This window comes from Zootoca vivipara, chromosome 6 (assembly GCF_965207765.1).
Source record: "Zootoca vivipara chromosome 6, rZooViv2.hap1.1, whole genome shotgun sequence".
Classification (NCBI taxonomy): domain Eukaryota; kingdom Metazoa; phylum Chordata; class Lepidosauria; order Squamata; family Lacertidae; genus Zootoca; species Zootoca vivipara.
Window position 1 is genome coordinate 324,349 of NC_142589.1, and position 20,198 is coordinate 344,546.

Consider the following 20,198-nt stretch of genomic DNA (forward strand, 5'->3'; position numbering starts at 1 on the left):
TTTTTGCTGCATGCATGTAGTGTCTAAGTCGCAGCCAATCTCAGCATCCCAGCAAGTACACGGAGGTAATGGCCAGGGGCAACCATGTGGCAACCTTGTAGGGGTTTCATCTGCTTTCCTCCATGGACATGGGCAGCTAGGCATTTTAAATATGACTTCAGACACCGCTAATGCATAGGAACTTCATTTCTTTTTCTCCCACCCCACTTGGTTTTATTATGCTTTCCTGTACAGCCCTACCTTGGAAGTCGAACGGAATTCTTTCCGGAAGTCTGTTCAACTTCCAAAACATTCAGAAACCAAAGCACGGCTTCTGATTGGCTGCAGGAAGCTCCAATCAGAAGCTGCAGAGCCCCATTGGACGTTCGGCTTCCAAAAAACCAAGGTACAACTGTATTTGGCTTTACAGTTGTACCTTGGTTCTCGAACACCTTGCAACTCGAACGTTTTGGCTCCCAAACCCCGCAAATCCAGAAGTGAGTGTTCCGGTTGGCAAACGTGCATTTCCAAAATGTCTGACTTGTATCCATCCTTCATTTTCCTTGCTTTCCTCCTTTCCTCAGTGTACCTCTAGTTACGAACTTAATTCGTTCCGGGGGTCTGTTCTTAACCTGAAACTGTTCTTAACTAGAGGCATGCTTTCGCTAATAGGGCCTCTAGCTGCCGCTGCGCTGCCAGTACATGATTTCCATTCCCATCCTGGGGCAAAGTTCTCAACTCGAGGTAACTCTTCCAGGTTAGCAGAGTTTGTAACCTGAGGCATTTGTAACTCGAGGTACCACTGTATTTTCTTGCCCTTCCCCTCAAATAGACAGGGAGCTACTGTACCTTTCCCCCCGTCTTTCTGTGCTGGTGGCTTTCAAGCTTCATGGGAGCCTTTCCACATTGATGCTTATGTCCAAGGATCTCATGAGTGTTGCAGAAGATTTTGTGATGTTTTCTAAGGCGTTCAGTGTTCATGGGGTGTGTGGGCAAGATCTGTGAATAGCAGTTGCTGCTGTTGCTTACTGTTGCTCTATGTCAGTGTTTCCCAACCTTGTGCCTCCAGATGTTTTGGGACTACAACTCCCATCATCCCTAGCTAGCAAGACCAGTGGTCAGGAATGATGGGAATTGTAGTCCGAAAACAGCTGGAGGCACAAGGTTGGGAAACACTGCTCTATGTGGACTGTGCAAGCATCCCCTGCAGAGGCAATCAGTGTGCCCTTGGGGTCATGCTGGCCAGCAACTCCCATCAGCACCACCCAAACTATAGCAATATCTGGCTACTTCTGCCCTAGAGTTTACCTGTCACTACCTTCTAACTGAATGCATCACTTAAGGGAGGATTGGTACTGATGGACAATCTGTTCTTTGGGAATTATTGTCAGTCTTCTGATGAACTTGTAGATAAGTGCAGATATGTTACCAGTTCAGTAACTAGTCCTTTCCAGTCACCTGAGAGGCTGCTTATATGCCTGATAATCTACAATAATGTCTCCAGCAATCTAGGCCTTGAACCTGCTGGAGTTAGTGTATTGGAACCTATTCTGCACTCAGAACTTCTCTGTGGGTAAGCACAGGCCCTCTAGATGCCAAGCAGAACAAACTCTTTGACTTAAGAAACATGACCTTACTATATGCATCGTGCATGTATAATCCTGTCTCTGGAATATATCACTTCTGAAAGGGCTCATATAATGGATTGTTCCTCTGAACCAGCAGAGCACCAACAACAACAGCAAAATACCCTTCAAGTACAAAAAAGGTGTATTTGGAAGGAAGCCAGATCCAAACCTACCCGGCTTCTATGGAGGAGCATTCTGTCTTGTCATCTCCCACCTGAAGTCTGAAGTGGTACAGCCCAGACGCAGGTGAACCACCTCAAAGGCAGCAAGGCCAGTGGTTGCCCAGTGTGTAAATGAATCACCCTCTTCCACCATGGTGGGTCTGTGGGTAGGGCAAGAGGCCAGTCTTCCTCCCAACTTCAAAGCTGCAGAGATGGGTGGATGCCATCCTGTTGTGTGGCAATCTCTGCCCCAGCTCCAGTTCTAAGGTGGCTGCAAAGGAAGGCGCTTGAGTTGTGTGGCAGCTACACAGAAAAGGAGCTTGGAGAGTCTTGGCACTTGGAGCTTGGAGAGTCTTGGCAAAGAAAAAACATAACTGCTGTTATTTATTAATTTATGGAAGTATTTATTTATTTAAGTTTCAAGGCAATTTCCCATCATACAAAAAAACCAAAAACTAATGATAGGTCTAAAAACAATACAAATAAGACCCAAAGTAGAGACCTAAAAACATTATTTTCACAAGGCTGATTTGAAAAGTTAGTCACACCAGAAATGTCACTTCAGTTGTTTCCGTAAACTACATGTCCCTTCTCTAAAATCAAGCAGTGCTCTAGTCATCTTCCAGTGCCCAGCTGCCCATTCTCCTCACCAGCCCTTCCCCTGGGAAAAACCACAAGGAGAGTTTTAGGATTTTCTGTGCATATGCATTCATACAGGCATCCCCCAAACCTCGGCCCTCCAGATGTTTTGGCCTACAACTCCCATGATCCCTAGCTAACAGGACCAATGGTCAGGGATGATGGGAATTGTAGTCCAAAACATCTGGAGGGCCGAGGTTTGGGGATGCCTGCATTCATAGCACCTTTAAGGAACCAAACCAACAAACTTCCCTTTTGTGGTGGGCCACTTCCTGGGAGATGGCCACAATTTTAGACTTGCCCAGTAAAGTAAGTCAATGACTGACTGCTGGTGTCCAGGCCTCCTTGCTTGGAGTGCCTGTAGCATAGGCTGTGTCTGCGTAGGCTTGCCTTGAGCAGAGAAATATTCTTGTTTTTAAACTGGTAGGCGTTCCCCAAGACGTCTATTTCCTTTTCCTCCCCTAGCCGTTCTCCCTCCTGCAGCATTTGGCAGGAATAGCTGGGTGGCACCTGTGACCTTTGCATACCTGCAGGGATCTGGCTTCCCCTGCTGAGAAGCAGAGCAGCCAAGTTCACAGGTTCAGTTCTCCAGCCTTACCACTTCCATGCAGGCCCCAGGCCTTTTTATTCCAGGAGAATAAGCCTCCTAAGAATCTTACACATCTACCCACCCACTCCTCCCTCCCTCCCTCATACACACAGATTGGTTGTCCTTACAGCTAAGAAGCCGCTTCCCGCTTCTGGCATGTGACTAAAATGAACAGCCTTGATCCTTTTCACCTCAGCCTTTGGAGCAAGATTGGCTCCTCCGTCTCCATCGCCTCCTTTCTGTGCTGCCTTTCATTTTCCTTATTTGTTTAGAGCGGAGATGAGGGAACTGTGGCCCTTCAGATTCTGTTGGACTACCAGCTGCATCGCCCCTGACCATTGTTCATAGTGGCTGGGGCTGATGGGAGTTGTAGTTCAGCAACATCTGGTGGGGGGCAAGGTTTCCCCCATGCATTTGTACCCAGCTCTTCAGCCATAAGGCTCCCAGAACAACCTATGGACAAGACAGTCCCTGCCCACAGTCTTGCAATCATTAAGACATGTTACACAAGTAAAAAGGGACAGGGAGCGGAAAGTGGGGGTGCAGATTGCATGTCCCAGCACAACTTTGGGAGTTAGAAATCTACAGTGTTGGGAGCCTGATCCTGCTCTAGTAGCGCATAAACAAGGAGTAGCACACAGGAGAAAGGGATTTAATAAATCATCATCAACAACATTGTCCAGCCTTCCCCAGCCTCTTATCAGCCCAAGCCATGGCCATGGTTGCTGGGGATGAAGGGAGCTGTAGTCCAAAGCATCCAGTGATTGTCACGTTGGGGAGCGGTGGCCTAGTCTGGCAGGCAGCTTTCAGGGCTATTGGGCAAAGGCCTTTCCCAGCTCTGCTACTGGAGATCATTTTAAAGAGACCCTTGGAACTGAACTGGTGACTTCCTGGTTGCAAAGCAGTTCTTCTACCGCCCAGTTGTGGTCATTGTCACAAATCCTGCTGGATGAGTCCAGTCACCCACCCAGCCCAGCATCCTGTTCTCACAGTGGCCAAAGTGATGCTCATGGGAAACCCTCACGCAGGACCTGTGCACAAGAGCAGCCCAGCAACTGGTATTCAGAAGCATTCTTGCATCCGACTCCTACTGTGGAAGCAGAGCATAGCCATCATGGCTAGTAGCCAGTGATAGCCTGATCCTCCTCCATTACTTTGTCTAATCCTCTCTTTGAAGTCACCCAAGTTGGTGGCCATCACTGCTTCCTGTGGAAGGGAGTTCTGTAGTTTAACTTTGTGCTGCAGGAAGAAGTGCTTCCTTTCATCTGTCCTGAACATTCTCAGGGTGTTGAATTCTGTGGCCAGTTTCAAACCTGTTGCCTCTTCTGCATTTTCTGTTAAGGCATCTTTGAGGGTGGCAGAGCAGACCCTGGAAGCAAAACCCACCACGGTCCACGATAGGTGGGAAATCTCAGTCTCAGGGGCCAAACGTGGACGTCCAGATCTCTTTGGCCCTTGGAACTATTTCCCCAGGCCACACCCTCACTTGTGTCTACTCTGCACCCTGTATGTAGAAAATTCTGGGCTTTATGTGGCTGGAATGGAGAAGAACCACATCTATGGCTCTGCCCACTGTTTTGCCTCTTGCTCCTCCCAACCCTGGGAGGTTGCCCAGGAGAAAATGCCACCCCTGGGGTGAAAAACATTCCCCATTCCTGCAGTAGGAATTTCTGCTATACCTGCTGCTCTCGCCCAGCTCCTGTCCAGTTCACTGGTGCTCACCCAGGAGAACTTTCAAGTGCATTGTGCCCCATGTTAACGTGGGGTGCCATGGGGATTTTCCTCCTTGGGCACCAGTAATCCTAGCCACTGCAGCTGCTCTCTCTTGAGCTCATTCCACTAAACTGGAGGAACCCCTGATGGAAAAGAGGGTTCTGTCCCTCTCTTGGACTCACTCCTGTCCTCAAACAAGGCCAGAACCAGGCAGCCTTGGTGTAGGAGGTAACATTGCCAGCCTTTAAGGAGTTCAGAGTGTTTTCAAAGGAAGAAAACAGCTACCTTCTAATGTTGCAAAGGGCTCTGGTCCCACCAGCTGGCACGCGACCAGAACTAGCAAATGGGGGCAAATTCCAGGGAGCCAGGCGTGGTCTAAAAACCTTGAGAAACAATGCAGTCCACAGCAGCAGCTTTAGAGCAAGACTCCCAAGAGATTGAGATTGCAAAATGCTAAATGCCTGGGGAAATTAAAAGTTTTCACCTGGCGCTTAAATGATGACAATAGTAGGCACTAAACAAGTATACCCTCCCTCAGACCACATTCAAAAGGTGGGCTGTTAGTGACTATAAATAATTGGAGAGGGTATTTCATAGTCAGGCTACCACCACAACAAAGTCTCTGTCACAGGAGAGACTGAGCCCATAGTGATGGCTCAGTTGATGGAGGACATGGCCAACTGGGGCTACTGCCCATAGCTCCCTATGCCCTACCTCCAACATCGGAGGCTGGTTGCCTCTGCATACTACCTGCTCTGAAGCAGGCTTCCTATTGGGGTGCCTGGTTGGCCACCGTGAAAACAGGATGTTGGACAAGATTGGCCTTTGATCTCATCCAACAGGGCTCTTTTCATGAGGAAATCAATATAGTTCTTTGCCTTTGCCAACCTGGTGCCCTCCAAATTTTTGGACCACAGCCCCTACCAGCTGCAGCCAGAAAGTGCCAAATGTGTGTTCCTGGCCAAAACATCTGGGGGGGGGGCACCAGGTTGGCAAAGGCTTCTGTACCTCCATGTACTGCACCAGAAAACTTAGGACCCTGCCTTCAGAATGTTTGGTGCAATTGTGCATGGACAGCCTGTTTCCATGCTATTATTCTATTTGCGTATCTAATTGTCAGGTGCTGAGTGGTAGGAATGTGAAACAGGAGGTGCTGGAGGTAAAGTAGATGGGGAAGGATGGAGACCGTTGCCCAGCCAGGAATCCAGGACTGCATTTTCTGTGGTTGCTAGGTCTGTCCAAGGAAAAATGCAGCCAGATGGGCCTGGGAACCTTAGCTACTCAAAGCCTGCACAAACCATATAATGTTTTGAACCAGATGCAGGAATATTTTTGTGCGTGACGCTTCTCCTCTACCTTTTTTAATCTTACAGGTAGGTAGCTGTGTTGGTCTGGCGTAGTTGAAACAAAATAAAAAAATATTTTTCAGTAGCACCTTAGAGACCATCTAAGTTTGTCATTGGTATGAGCTTTCGTGTGCATGCACACTTCTTCAGATACACTGAAACAGAAGTCTCCAGACTTTATATATAGTGAGAGGGTGGGGAGGGGTATTCTCAGGAGGATGGTGGGAATGGGTGTTTGACTGATTAGGTGTGGAAACTCGTTGATGACTGTTAATGACTACAATTTGTCTTACAGGAAAAAGCTAAAGATAGCTTTATCATGTATAATGAGATAAGAATCCAATATCTTTGTTCAGGCCAGGTCTCTCCATGGTTCCAAGTTTGGTAATGAGTTGCAGTTCAGCAACTTCTCTTTCCAGTCTATTTCTGAAATTCTTTTGTAATAAGATACCCTGTTTCTCATATTTTAAGACATACCCATAAAATAAGCCATAGCAGGATTTTTAAGCATTCAAGGAATATAAGCCATACCCCGAAAATAAGACATAGTGATAGGCGCAGCAGCAATGCCGGCCGCGGCAGGAGGAGGAGGAAAAAAATAAGACATCCCTTGAAAATAAGCCATAGTGTGTTTTTTTGAGGAAAAAATAAATATAAGACGTGTCTTATAATATGAGAAACACGGTAGTCATCAATGAGTTTCCACACCTATCAGTCAAACACCCATTCCCACCATCCTCCTGAGAATACCCCTCTCCACCCTCATACTATATATAAGGGTCTGCGGATTTCGATTTCAGTGTATCTGAAGAAGTGTGCATGCACACAAAAGCTCATACCAATGACAAACTAAGGTGCTACTGAAAAACAATTTTTTATTTTGTTTTTATCTTGTGTATGAAGAGGGTCCTTGTGGCAACCTCTGCCCATTTCTTCTTCTTAATGGTATTGTTCTTTACCAATCCCTGTGCCTTCCTGTTCCTTTTTCCCAGGTAAATCGCACATGGCGATTGTTCAGAAGGTAAACAATGAAGGTGAAGGCGACCCTTTCTATGAAGTCATGGGCTTGGTGACATTGGAAGATGTCATTGAGGAGATAATAAAATCAGAGATCATGGATGAGTCAGATGACTACAGTAAGTGGTTTTCGTGCAGGTATGGCCTGTTTGGGGCTTCTCTTCTTCTGCTCCTCTCCCTCTCTTGCCCTTTTTGTTTAGCAAAGACATGTTTTAAACCTCCCTTCCCCTGTAAGGACTGGACTTGCATCCTAGGTGGTAGTAGTTGCTTAATTTGCTGGTTCAGGTGGGCAGGGGAAGATACAAGGGGAGCATTCAGAAGTGTTATTTTTCACCTGCATTGGAAGTGGTGCAGGACTTCCGGTTTGACCGCGGACCGAGAAGGGAGGATGGGACCGGCGGGTCCCAAGTTTTGCAGGTCAAAAGAAACTCACTAGGGCTCAGGCAGTTTCAGATACCAAGGATGAAACCCTTGGGGACAGGAGGAGGATCCAGCCGTGTTCGGAGAGCCTCTTCTGTTCGGAGAGCAGACCCGGCAAGTATGAGGGCTGGAGGGAGCAGGGTTGAAGGTGCAAATGCTGGGATCCATACTTACCTGCAAAACGCTGCCACAGGCTCCACTGGGGAAGCGGTGAGATATTCTACAAAATTCCAAATCCTGGTCTAAGAACTTGAATTTAAGTCACCCAGGCTGGGTAACTTAAGTAACTTAATTTAAAACGAAAAGATGTGAAAACCGGGAGAGACGGAGGCATGGCCAGAACAGAAATTCTCCCTGTAACTGTCTTGTAAAGTGGCACTTGAGTAAAAACGCTAATGTGTAGCAGAAAGCAGTTTCACCAGGATCTACTGGGAGGAATAAAAAGAAAGTGGAAAAGCAGGAAGAAGATTCTAAGGATTAAAAACCATAAGGCATAAATTGAGCTTAAGAAAAAGAAAAAAAGAAAGAAACTTTCAAATTTAATTTGAGAACTGTTGCTGAATCTATCGATGGATGCAAGGAAATGCGGAGGTGGTGAAGGGGGCAATTTGCATCGGTTACCTGTGAACGGTGACGGGGAAGCTGCAGAAAGAAAAAGAAGGGAAAAACCTCACCCCCTCAAGACTTTTAAGTCTCGTAAGAACTTTTAAGACATTAAAGGCAGACTGAGCGGGAGCGAATGGAAAGCAAGAACATAACAGACAGGGTGAGGGATACAAAGGAGGACTTACTATATTAAGATACCAAACAGTTGGGACTTGTTTTGGGATTGGAGGGACGCGGAAGCAAAGGCGTAAACATAAGAGACTGATCAAAAAATAAGATCTAAATGTGGTAATACTGTATATGCATGTATATACTTAAGGAGTTGGGAATGGTTAAGGCGTTACAATTGAAATATAAAGGGGAATCTCCAGAAGGAGAGGAGGAGAGCTAAGACCAACAGAACGTGACACCTAGTGGATTAGAAGGGAAAGTCACCACTGAGAAAACCTGCTTAGTATAAAAATTGAGATCAATCATGTTGCACAGAGGGGCCAAGGCAACGGCAATGGGAGAAAGAAGAGCATCCAAATCAGAAACAGAGGTGGAGGGCGATTTGGCGAAAATATTATGAGAAATTAGAGAAATAATAAGAAAGGAGGTTAGAGAAAGTGAGAAGAATCTAAGAGAAAAATTAACAGAAATGTCCACAGATTTAACAGGACAAATGAATGATTTGAAAACTAAAATCCAAATGCTAGAGACGCTGACCAAGCGGGTGCAAAAAGAGCTGAACGAAAATAAAAAAGAAGGGGAGAAAATGAAAGGACAGATAGAAAATCTGTCCAAAATACAGGAAGCCACTCTAGATAATTTGGCATTTTTAGAAATGAACCAAAAATCATGTAATCTGAAATTTAGAGGATTGAACGAAGTAGCAAAAAAATTGGGAACAAAAGAGGAAGAAATAGGCCATATGATTATTAAGGTACTGTATTTAGAATAAGGGTAAAACCAATCCAATCCAAGCAAAAAACAACAACCACCAGGAGACTGTTTGGTAACTTTAAATTCAATAGAGACAAGAGATGAAATTTAGAGAAATTGTGGAGAACAAAAGCTGGTAATTGAAGGGAAAATAGTGATGGTGTTTAAGGACACCCCTAATTCGTTCCTACGCAAACGCAAGGTATACAAAGACTTAACTAGGAACTTAGCAGCCAACAATATAAGGTTCAGGGGGGAATACCCAGAAGGGGTTGTTTTCTACTTTAAAGACAAGAAATATAAAATTAACTCAGAGCAAGAACTGAAAAAAATTACAAGAAAATATAAGGCAGTGGTCAAAGCAAAAGATGAAAACTCAGTAGAGCAGCAGGAGGAGGAGGTTAAAGAACAGGAACAATATATAACTGAAGGAGAAATATAATAACAAAACTATAAATAAAATTATTTAATAAACGGCAAAATGATGGTGAAATTAATATCTTGGAACGTAAATGGAACGAATGATAAGACTAAAAGAAACCAAATTACACATATTCTTTGCAGAATGAATGCAGACATAATATGTCTTCAAGAAACATGTGTAAATAGAAAACATGCAAGAGTGCTAAACATGCATCATAATGGGGGGGAATTGTACGCATATGCGTGCTGTCACAGATGGGTGTTGGCTACTCCCGAGTAAGCACTCCACACATCCTCTGGATTTTCAGAGTTTTATTGTGCATGCTATATACAGTGGTGAGATGTCTCAAATCATGTCTGCTCTGCATGGGGCAGAAGCCCACAATGGCGTCTCGTGGGCTCTGACCCCCCTTTTAAGACTGGGCATCCAAACGCCCCTCCTCCTTGCTCTATGGGTCCTCCGTGGTCCCAAAACAGGCTCCTGAGGTGCCGTTCTACTTACTCCCTCCTTTCCAGCCCCTGCTGAAGCTAGCTCCGCCCCTGCTTCCCTTCTCCCAGCCTGGAGCTGAGCCTCCAGGACTCTGCAGAGCCCTGGACCCTTCTTAACCCTTCCTGTTCCTGGTTTTCTCTCCCAGACTTGCTGCTGCTCTCCCATCTGATGGAAGTAAGCAGAGTGGGCTGCTCTCTGCAAGCCCTCTCTCTTACACGTGATATGGGCTAGAAACTTAGGGCAGCAGGGGGATTAAAAACTAAGATTCCCAGGAAACTCAGTTCTACAGTCATAAGTATTCTGCGTTTTTCCTGTACTTGTACAGAATTGTTGAATCCCTACCATCATGTTTTACAAGAGAACCCACCAGTGCTGGTAAAGATGGATAGCTTGATTCTCCTGCCTCCTGTTGTCTTTTTTTTTTTTTTGGCTTTCTCTCCCATCCCTCTAGGGGAGAACAAATTGAAAAAGAAGCCACCTGCACTTGGGACCTTGATGGACCGCAGGAAAGAAGATTTCTCCTTGTTCAAAGTGTCTGACAATGAGTATAAGGTGAAAATCTCTCCCCAGTTACTCCTGGCTACGCAGCGCTTCTTATCCAGAGGTAAGAGCAGGGAAGAGATCTTGCCGTCTGGCAGTTTTTGTTCCTTCCCTCCACCACCTCCCACCACCATCTCTGCTCAGGGTGGCTACACTGGGTTTGGATGCATATTCCAAGGTTTATTTTCCCTCTGAATGTGTGTTTTTAATCCAGTTAAGTGGCTGATAACTGTGTTACAAGGATGGGAGATGCTCAAAGTCTAGCTGATAGCTATGTCCCAGTCTGCAGATTAGTCCAAGAAGCAGGGAGTGCACCATGTCTTATAGCAGCTCTCCCCAACCTGGTGCCCTCCTGATGTTTTACACCACAGCTGACATTTGTGCTGGCCGGGGCTGGTGGCAGTTGTAGTCCCACAACATCTGGTGTGTGCCAGGTTGAAGAAGGTTGACGTCATTAGATTTCAAATTCCCAAAATGAGGGGTGCTAAAAAGTTGCAACATAACTTGGGAATTCAAATATATTTTGGTTATATTAATATAATTTAGTTTTGCTTGGTAAGTAAAATGTGTGTAAAATTGCACAGAAATCATTAAAAATGATTGCCAAGTACTTTCAGTTATGGCATATATTCAGATTATTCATTATTATTGTTATTATTTAGCATTACATGACATTTTGAGAAGGTTTTCGGAAAGCAGTTTATGTTCTTCTTCATTAGATTGTAGACTTATCAAGCTAAATGTTGTCCAATCACAAAAATAACAGATTTGAATTCCTCACAGCCAAAAACATATTTTTAAGACCTCTCACTGAAGAAATTAAGTTTCACCCCCTTAAATGACATGCCCTGTATGCCATATGGGAATTTGCAAATATGGAAGTTGTCGAGCATCCCTTCCAGCAGCTAAGAAATAGATTTGATTTTCATGCTCCCTAAGGACAGCACCGTAAGGATGCAGGTGTCGCTATGGGTTAAACCACAGAGCCTAGGGCTTGCCGATCAGAAGGTCGGCGGTTCAAATCCCCGCAACGGGGTGAGTTCCCGTTGCTCGGTCCCAGCTCCTGCCAACCTAACAGTTCGAAAGCACGAAGTGCAAGTAGATAAATAGGAACCGCTACAGCAGGAAGGTAAACGGTGTTTCCGTGCGCTGCTCTGGTTCACCAGTAGCGGCTTTGTCATGCTGGCCACATGACCTGGAAGCTCCCTTGACCAATAATGTGAGATGAGCGCCGCAACACTAGAGTCGGTCATGACTGGACCTAATGGTCAGGGGCCCCTTTACCTAAGGACAGCACGGCAATGAAAGCCCCTTTGCAGATGCAAGACCACACACTATATTGCTATATCCTTTGTTTAACCGTCTCTTGTGTCTGACGAGAGCCGGAGACTGAAGGGTCTCTTCCTCAAACTGATACATCTCAAGGCCATTCTGAAATTTAAAAATATTCCACAAAGAGGCAGTGCTAGTTGTTGCACTACAACTTTCATCAGCTGTAGCAGGCATGGCCAGTGTTCATGAAGGAAGGAAGTTATAGCCCATGTTCTGAAGGAGAGCCAGTGTGGTTAGAGTGTCAGACTAGGATTCAAATCCCCTGCTTGGCCATGAAGCTGAATCGCTCATTGTCCCTCAGCCTAACCTACCTTACAGGGTTGTTGTGAAAATAAAATGGAAGAGAGGAAGAACCATGTGTGCCACCTGTTCTCCCAACTCACTTCATTGGATGTGGGTAGGAGAAGCACCCACCTTCTCTGGGGGAGAAAGCTGAGGCCGCTGCTGTGAGTGAATAGGGCCATTGGGCTGCTGTGAGTGAATAGGGCCTTTTTGGTGGCGGCACCTCCCCATACACACTTGACTGCTCTGCATTCTTCTAACCTTTAAGGCACCAGGTTAAAATTTTATTCTCAGGCATTTAATGAGATGACTGTTTGCTATGCTGGGTCTTTTGTAAAGCACTGTTCGTTCTTTGTTTTGTTGATGTTGAATCCTATGTGTGAAGTTTCTCCTTTTACTCTTTCTGCCTATTTTTACTGTTATTTGATTTCTAAATTTCTAAGTCTGAACTGGCTGATGCTACCTTTTCTGTGTCCTCCACACGCTCTGCCCTGAAGAGGTAGATCTCTTCAGCCCAGCCCGAATCTCTGAGAAGATCCTCTTGCACCTGCTGAAACACCCCAGTGTCAACCAGGACGTTAAGTTTGATGACAGCAACCGCCTTGCTGCTGAGCATTACCTGTATCAGCGCAACCAGCCGGTCAATTACTTCATCCTCATCCTGCAGGTACCACACTTCAAACATCTGGCCCCCAAAGCCCCAATCTGGCCCTTACAATACCTCTCACTGGCCTTGCTTCACACAATTCTCAAATGTAGGATTATATATAAAAATAACACTATACAGTGGTACCTTGACTTACGAAGGCGATCCGTTCTGCAGCGCTCTTCATAAGTCGAAGTCTTCGGTTGTCGAAGTGCCCGTTTTGCGCATGCATGAAGCGCAATTTTGCGCTTCTGTGCATGTGCCGACCGCACATGTGGCAAAAAGACTTCCGGGTTTGTCGACTTCGGAAGTTGAAACCTTCAGAAGTCGAGTCGTTCGGATGTCGAGGTACCACTGTACAGTGGTACCTTGGTTGTCAAACTTAATCCGTTCCGGGAATCCGTTCGACTTCCGGAACCGTTCGAAAACCAAGGCTCAGCTTCCGATTGGCTGCACTCAATTGGAAGCCGTGTCGGACGTTCGACTCCCAAAAAACGTTTGCAAACCAGAACACTTTCTTCCGGGTTTGCGGCATTCAGGAACCGATTTGTACAGGAGCCAAGCTGTTCGGGAACCAAGGTACCAATGTATATATATCTAAATAGAGGGTGTGGTTAAGTGAGTTTTTATCCCCTCCTTCCTCCTAAGAGCTCATGGTTCTTGCTTCTCCCATTTTATTTTCACAACTACTTTGCTTGGTGGATTAGGCTGAGCGAAAGCAGCTGGCCCAAGGTCACCCATTAAATTTCATGGCTGCACAAGGATCACCCCAGCCCTAGTTCAGCATTCTAACCACTGCACCTCTCTTTCTGTTCAGCTGTGAGACAGGCAGAAATAATGCAGGTAGAGCATACAGTGAAGTTGGGGGGGAAGGGAAAACTAATCAAAATAAGATCAGATGGCTACCCAATAATAATAAACTTTATTTAGCGTAGAGTTAGAGGTGCCCTAGTTCAACTCCTGGGTCCACTGTGAATCCACAGGGGCCCTTGGGTCAGTCTTTCCCTCTTTTCTCCAGCATAGCCTACCTAACACAGCTGTTGTAAAGATGAAATGTATGCACAGGAGCACTGTGGCAACATCTTGGTCTACAACCTACCATTTCAGATACTACAGCCATTCAAATTCATTTAAAAATACTAATGGCATGTGATATATATATAGCGAGCATTCTCTATCCTCTTACCTCCCCTCCCCGAAGGAGACACATGGATCTCCCCACCCCCAGCCCAAGTTTTCCCCTCACAACAACCCTGTGAGGTAGGTTAGGCTAAGAGAGAGAGTGAATGGCCCAGTGCCCCCCAGTGAGCATCACAGGAGAGCGGCACTGATGTCTAGGGGAGGACAAACTCAGGTCCTGGACTCTCTTTTTCTGCGCAGAAGCCATGAGGTGATCTGCCAGGCTTATTGGCAGAGTCGCCTTGCACTAGCAAGGAATGAGTTGATAGCAGTTGCTTGTGATTGATTAGCATAAAGGAAATTGGAGAATGAGCAGAACAGCCAGAGGCAGAAGCCTGTCTTTTGTTCCCTGCTTCCAACTAACCGTTTTCATGGTTCCACTTCTTTGCATTTCTAATGAACTCTAAAGGTTTCACTGCAGCTGACAGGAGAGCTTTTGTTAAAGCTTGTACATTTTGCAAAATACATTTATTCTGTGACTGTCAGCTGATCCTAATTTCGCTCTGTGGGTAGGTGGCTGTGGATGCCGTGCATGTGTCTATAAGGACCAACCGAGGATAAGGCTGGGAGGATAAGGCTAGCCATGGCTGCTGCTAGATGACACTCTCGCACTGGAGACAGGAGGCCTCCGCATACCTCTCTGAGAACAGAATGGTGGATTAGATGGGTCTCTGGTCTGATCTGGCAGGGATCGACCATTGTCAGAGTAGACTCTCCACAGGGCCATAGCCATGAGCCCCACAGGAGTGGGGATTTATACCTGGGGCTTTCCGACAGCCCCGCCATCCTCCATCATCATTTATTTATTAAATTTGTATACCACCCTTCATTGGAAGATCACAGGGTATGGCTGGACATCTCCATCACTTTTCTGCCAAGGCACCCAAGACTTGGCTTTTAACCCGAACAAATGGTACAAAATAGCTCTGGCTCCCCATCAGTGGGATGCTCTCCCTGGGCTGGCTCCTTTTCAGCCTTTTCCCTTCAGGCCTTTGGATAGACTGAGATGATGATGCTGTTTCTGGTGTGCTGACAACATCAAGCGGCTCCACCCCAGAAGTGACTGCCATGGCATTCCCTCAAAGGGCACAGGACGGTGTGGGCAGGATGCTGGCACCTCCGCTGCAGTAAGGGTTTTTATACTGGGTAGTAGATTGCAGCCTGGTCTATTGCTTTCATTTTATGAATCCGTGGCCTCATTAGATAGTAAAATTCATGTGAAATTGCTGTTTTAGGGGTTGCTTTTCATCGTCTGGAACGGATTAATCCGTTTTCCATTACTTTCTATGGGAAATCACGCCTTGGTTTAAGAACACTTGGTTTAAGAACGGACTTCCGGAATGGATTAAGTTCGTAAACCAAGGTACCACTGCATTTCTGTTCACGTTTTTAAATGTTAAAGGACAAGCAGTTAAAATGTGTAATGAATAATAGTAATACCGTGTTTTCCCGAAAATAAGCCATAGTGATAGGCAGTTTAACCTTGTAGGTTAAACTGTACCATACTTAATAAAAAAAATAAGACATCCCCTGAAAATAAGCCACAGTGTTTTGTTTTGTTTTGTTTTGTTTTAGGAAAAATAAATATAAGACGGTGTCTTATTTTTGGAGAAACACGGTGGCATTATTTTTATTTATTTATTTGACGGGCTTCTGGAGCCGATAGTTTTGTGCTGCCTGGCTTATGCATTCTCTCAGGGCTATTGAGAGTTGAGATGTATATTTTTAGGACCCACCTCATTCCTTGATTGTAACTTGTTTTGGACTGGCTTTAATAATGTGTTTAAATGTTGTAACCTGCCCTGGGATGTGAGGGTGGAGGGTGCGATGATGATGATGAGGATAAGAGGAGGAGGAGGAGGAGGGGAAGGTCCTGGGGAAGGGTCTCTTTCTCTCAACCTCAGTCCATCAGGTTGTTGATGGTCCCTCCAGGAGCTGGCTGTTGTCTGTGCCCTCTGCCCTGGCCTGGTCTGCTTCTGCTCGTCCAGGCGTCATCCTGCCTGCCAACCCCAGGATCCCAAGCTGGTGCACCTCCCGCTCGCTTGTGTGCCTGAAGAGGCCTCTGAGCATAGGGCTCTGCGCATGGGGAGCTCTGGCCTCGGGCTCAGCAGGAGGAGGTGGGAGCATGCTGAGGGTTGCGCCACTTTAGATGGCAGCAGGGGGAGCAGGGAGTGGGTGTTTTCAGGCGCTTTCCTCTCTCAAGAACTCTGTGCTGACCAGGAAACCTTCACCGCAGAAGACTGCCCAGAGACCTTTCTCCCTGACATGCTTTACACGTGAGGCAGATGCCCAGCAATAGGGCTCCTCACCCCAAGTCCAAAGTGGTGCAGTCCATTGTGCTGCCTCATGAACCACCATCTCCTCCTCCTCCTCCTCCTCCTCCTCCTCCTCCTCCTCCTCCTGCTGCTGCTGCTGCTGCTGTGGGGTTGGGGCACCCCAGGGGTCCCTGACCAACCCGACCCCTCCTCACTTTGGGTAGGAAGCCAATGAAGAAAAGAAGCGCCTCGTTGCCTCCCAGTGAGAGTTACCCGCCTGTGGGGCACAAAGGGCCCTGTTGGGTTGGGGGAGGAACAGACCCAGTGTTGGGGGTCAGCACCTGCAGGGTCATCCCTCTGCCGTGGCCCCAGGCCTCCTGCTCTGGCTCCTCCCTATAACTGCCCCCTCTAAGCCAGTGAGCAACGAGGGGCGGCAGGAGGGCCAGCCCTCATCTCACCCTTCCCTGAGCCCTAAGACAGAAGGGGCTCCTGGGGGCAGCAGGAGAAGGAGAGAGTCCACAACGGGAGGCTGAACCTCTGGTGGAGGGCGGTGCAAAGAGCAAAGCGGCTCTGCCATTAGATAAGCGTGTGGCAGAAGATGCTGGTGGGCACAGCACTGGCAGCCCCCCTGGCTGTTCTTCTTGAGGAGGCATCCCCAAACTTCAGCCCTCCAGATGTTTTGGACTACAATTCCCATCTTCCCTGACCACTGGTCCTGTTAGCTAGGGGTCATGGAAGTTGTAGGCCAAAACATCTGAAGGGCCACAGTTTGGGGATGCCTGTTCTTGAGCATCCTGACTTTACCCTTCCATTGGGGAGCGGAGCTATGTGTGCCACACAGCCTGCCCTGTGCTCCCAAAACTGAGATGCTGCCCCCAGGTGTGGCGGAGAACATACATGTAAAGTACACACCCCAACACAGAAGAATCCTGGGAACTGTAGTTTGTTAAAGGTGCCGAGAATTGTATCTCTGGGGGGGGGGGGCGGACAATCTGCAGTTCCCAAGGTTCTTTGCTGTGGAGGTTGGGAATGCGCATTAAATGCTCAGCATATTTGCAGCCACTGTCCAGTATTGAAATAAGACTCTGCTGTCAGTCCAGTCAGCATCTCTGTATGGACTAACAGGGGGGCTTCCAGCTATTGGGCTTACCTGAATTCCTCCTGGATCAGTGCTTCATCAGGGGCACTATGAGAAATTTGAATGGCCACCCAGCGTCTTCACCCCCCCCCCCCACCCTATAGCAGTTGCTCAAAGGTGCTGGATGCTGTAGGCAATGAGAGGGGGCAGTCTCCTGCATTGGCTGTTTCTTTGTGGGCAGGCAATGTTGAGAAAGGGGGGCAATTCTAGCTTACGGTTGTATTTGGTGCCAAATGTGGGGGCTTTTAAACGCCTTTTCCCCACATTAACGTGTACAGATCAAGGATAGCTGGCTTTTTGTATTCTCTGAGAGACAATTCCACAGCCAGAACAAACTAAAATGCTTCCTTCATTGAATGGTGATGAATTGTTATTAAGAGTAGTTCACCCACTAGTTTGGCCATTGTGTGTGTTTGGGGTAGGGGGGAGATGCACTTGGAATTGCAGCCTTCGCCAACTTAGTGCCCTCCAGATGTTGTAGGACTACAACTCCCATCAGCCCCTAGCCAGCAGCTGCTGAATTGTGGCCCCACAGCACCTGGAGGGGGCCATTGGGCAGTGCTGCAGTATGGAGTCATCAGCTGAAGTGGGACTGAGAACCACACATGCCTCTGCAGGAATCTGCTCAAGGTCTTGTCACTCACTGCCTCTTGCCTTACAGAATTCGGGAAAAGAAAGAGAAAATCTGCCCTTGCAGGTGAAACTAAGGAAGGGGTGTTAGCAGGTTAAAATTTGGTGTGGAGTAAAGTTGGCTTAGAACAGAGTTCTCCAGCCTTTTGGACACAGGAGCACATTTGGAAACCTAAGAAGTTGTTCTGGGCACCACAGAATACCCATTTCACAGCAGATAAACTGGCATTGCTCAGAACGCACTCCAGCCCCTCCATACACCCCAAAACAAAAACGAGAAAATATGCAGGCCTCCCAAAAACTGCTCAAATAAAATAAAATGGGAGTGGCATGTGCCAAGGGGTGCCCACAGGGGCCATATCAGGGAAACCATAATTTTGCAATTCCTGCAATGTCCTGCAGTAACCTTTGCCAGCCTAGAACTGTATCCAGTGCTGGGAATCCCATCTAATGCTTAGAGTAGACACATGGAAATTAATACACACAGCTAATTTAAGTGCATTAATTTCATTGGGTCTACTCTGAGTAGAGCTTGGTTGGATACAACCACTAGTGTTTTTGGACCACCACTCGGATTAGCCCCAGCTAGTATGCCTGTTCTTGCTGGGGCTGAAGGGGGTCTGGAGGGCATCAGGTTAGCAGAAGCTGTCCAATACAAACAAATAACACCCCCCCCCCCCCCGGTGAGAGACTTCCATGGCGGATTGGTGGCCATTTATCCAGGACATGAACCCTCCAGGGGAAACTACCTGGCACATTCTGTAAGATACTGTTGTGTTAGCGTCTTCCTTTATGCTGACATCCGCAACTTTTGGACTCTCCACTTCAGGGCTTATATGAACTTTGCTATTGTTATTTAGATCTGAACTATGCCTTTAGGTTGGGTAAAAGGTGGGGAAGGAGGTGCTTAGTTTGTTACTTTTCTCTTTTTTAATGCATAACTCATATTAAAACTTTTTTGCAACTCAAGAGTAGTAATAATAAAGTAAAAGCAGGGACTGTCTTAAACTAAATAAAGGGTTGGTTCATGCAATAGAAACCGAACCAACTTGTGCTGAGTCGAAACAAAATAAAAAAATTCCTTCAGTAGCACCTTAAAGACCAACTAAGTTTTTATTTTGGTATGAGCTTTCGATGAAGTGTGCATCGAAGGAATTTTTTTTAACTTGTGCTGAGTGAGCTACAAGAATATGGGATCAGGATCTTAAGAATCAACGAGGTCAAATCTCAGCTTGCTTTCTCCTCCCCCTGCATTGCTCCCTCCCTCTCACCTTGCATTGCTTTGTGTTCTCATTCCCAGGGCAGGGTCGAAGTCGAGATTGGGAAGGAGGGACTGAAGTTTGAGAACGGAGCCTTCACCTATTACGGTGTCTCTGCCCTGACAGCTCCTTCTTCAGGTGAGTCACACGTTCCTTCCCAACTCTCCCCGCCACCAATAGCCCTTTCACGATGAGAGATTTGCATCGGAGCTTCAGCTGCTGACTACTTTTTTAAAGGGCCAGGGCTGTAGCTCAGCGGTAGAGCATCTGCTTTGCATGCAGAAGGTCCCAGGTTCAATCCCTGGCATCTCCAGGTAGGGCTGGGAGTGCCCTGTCTGTGTTAGATGGTTCCGACTTGGTATAGGGCATCTTCTTATGCTCCTGTATTTTGAACTGAGCACAGACAGCCTTGAAGGACCGGCAGTGTTGGCTCCGCCCACAGATTGGCCCCTGCAAGCTCTTTAGCTCCCTCCTCTGCAGCCTGAATGTTGAGAGGCATCCACAGACTTCTTCCCCTGCACACTTCAGCTGCTGAGTCACTTGATTGTCCATCTGCATTTGTTGTTGGCTTCTTTAAACATTTTAAACAGCAGAGGAAGGGGAGCATTCAGGAAAAGCTACAGAACTGCATTCAACAAGAACAGATAATATGTTTAGATAGTTGTTGTATTGGCTGCATTCATGAGAACTTGAAACATGTTCATTTTTTTAAAGCCAGAGTTCTGGGTTCGAAGCCATATTCCTAAACTCCCTGCCTCTCATTCGCAACACTGATGTGCTTTCCTTCAATAGTTCATCAGTCCCCAGTGTCCACTCTCCGGATGAACCGTCGTGATCAGCAGCTTGAATGCACAGAGACCACCACATACTGTCCTGACTACACTGTCCGGGCACTCACTGATCTGCAGTTCATCAAGGTAAACCCCATAAAAATAGAGACTCTGGAGAAGTATGCTGTTGACCACCAGCCAAAGAGCTTTTGAAATTAGTTAAGCAAATAGG

General features: G+C 46.8%; 1 protein-coding gene and 1 non-coding gene across 3 annotated transcripts in view; both read left to right on the forward strand.

The window, feature by feature from the left end:
- Window positions 1-20,198, forward strand: part of CNNM3 (cyclin and CBS domain divalent metal cation transport mediator 3) — a 29,996-nt gene that overhangs the window by 3,295 nt on the left and 6,503 nt on the right. For both annotated transcript variants that reach the window (XR_015950399.1, XM_035118860.3), the window contains exons 2-6: window positions 7,048-7,191; window positions 10,387-10,539; window positions 12,587-12,756; window positions 19,238-19,334; window positions 19,989-20,113. Coding sequence is in view for 1 of the 2 variants with exons in the window: in XM_035118860.3 (XP_034974751.2) it covers window positions 7,048-7,191; window positions 10,387-10,539; window positions 12,587-12,756; window positions 19,238-19,334; window positions 19,989-20,113 (689 nt within the window). In the remaining variant the exon portion in view is untranslated. The remainder of the gene's footprint in view (window positions 1-7,047; window positions 7,192-10,386; window positions 10,540-12,586; window positions 12,757-19,237; window positions 19,335-19,988; window positions 20,114-20,198) is intronic.
- On the forward strand, window positions 19,441-19,509 carry TRNAA-UGC (transfer RNA alanine (anticodon UGC)). Its single transcript has one exon. It is a non-coding gene; the product is annotated as a tRNA-Ala (tRNA).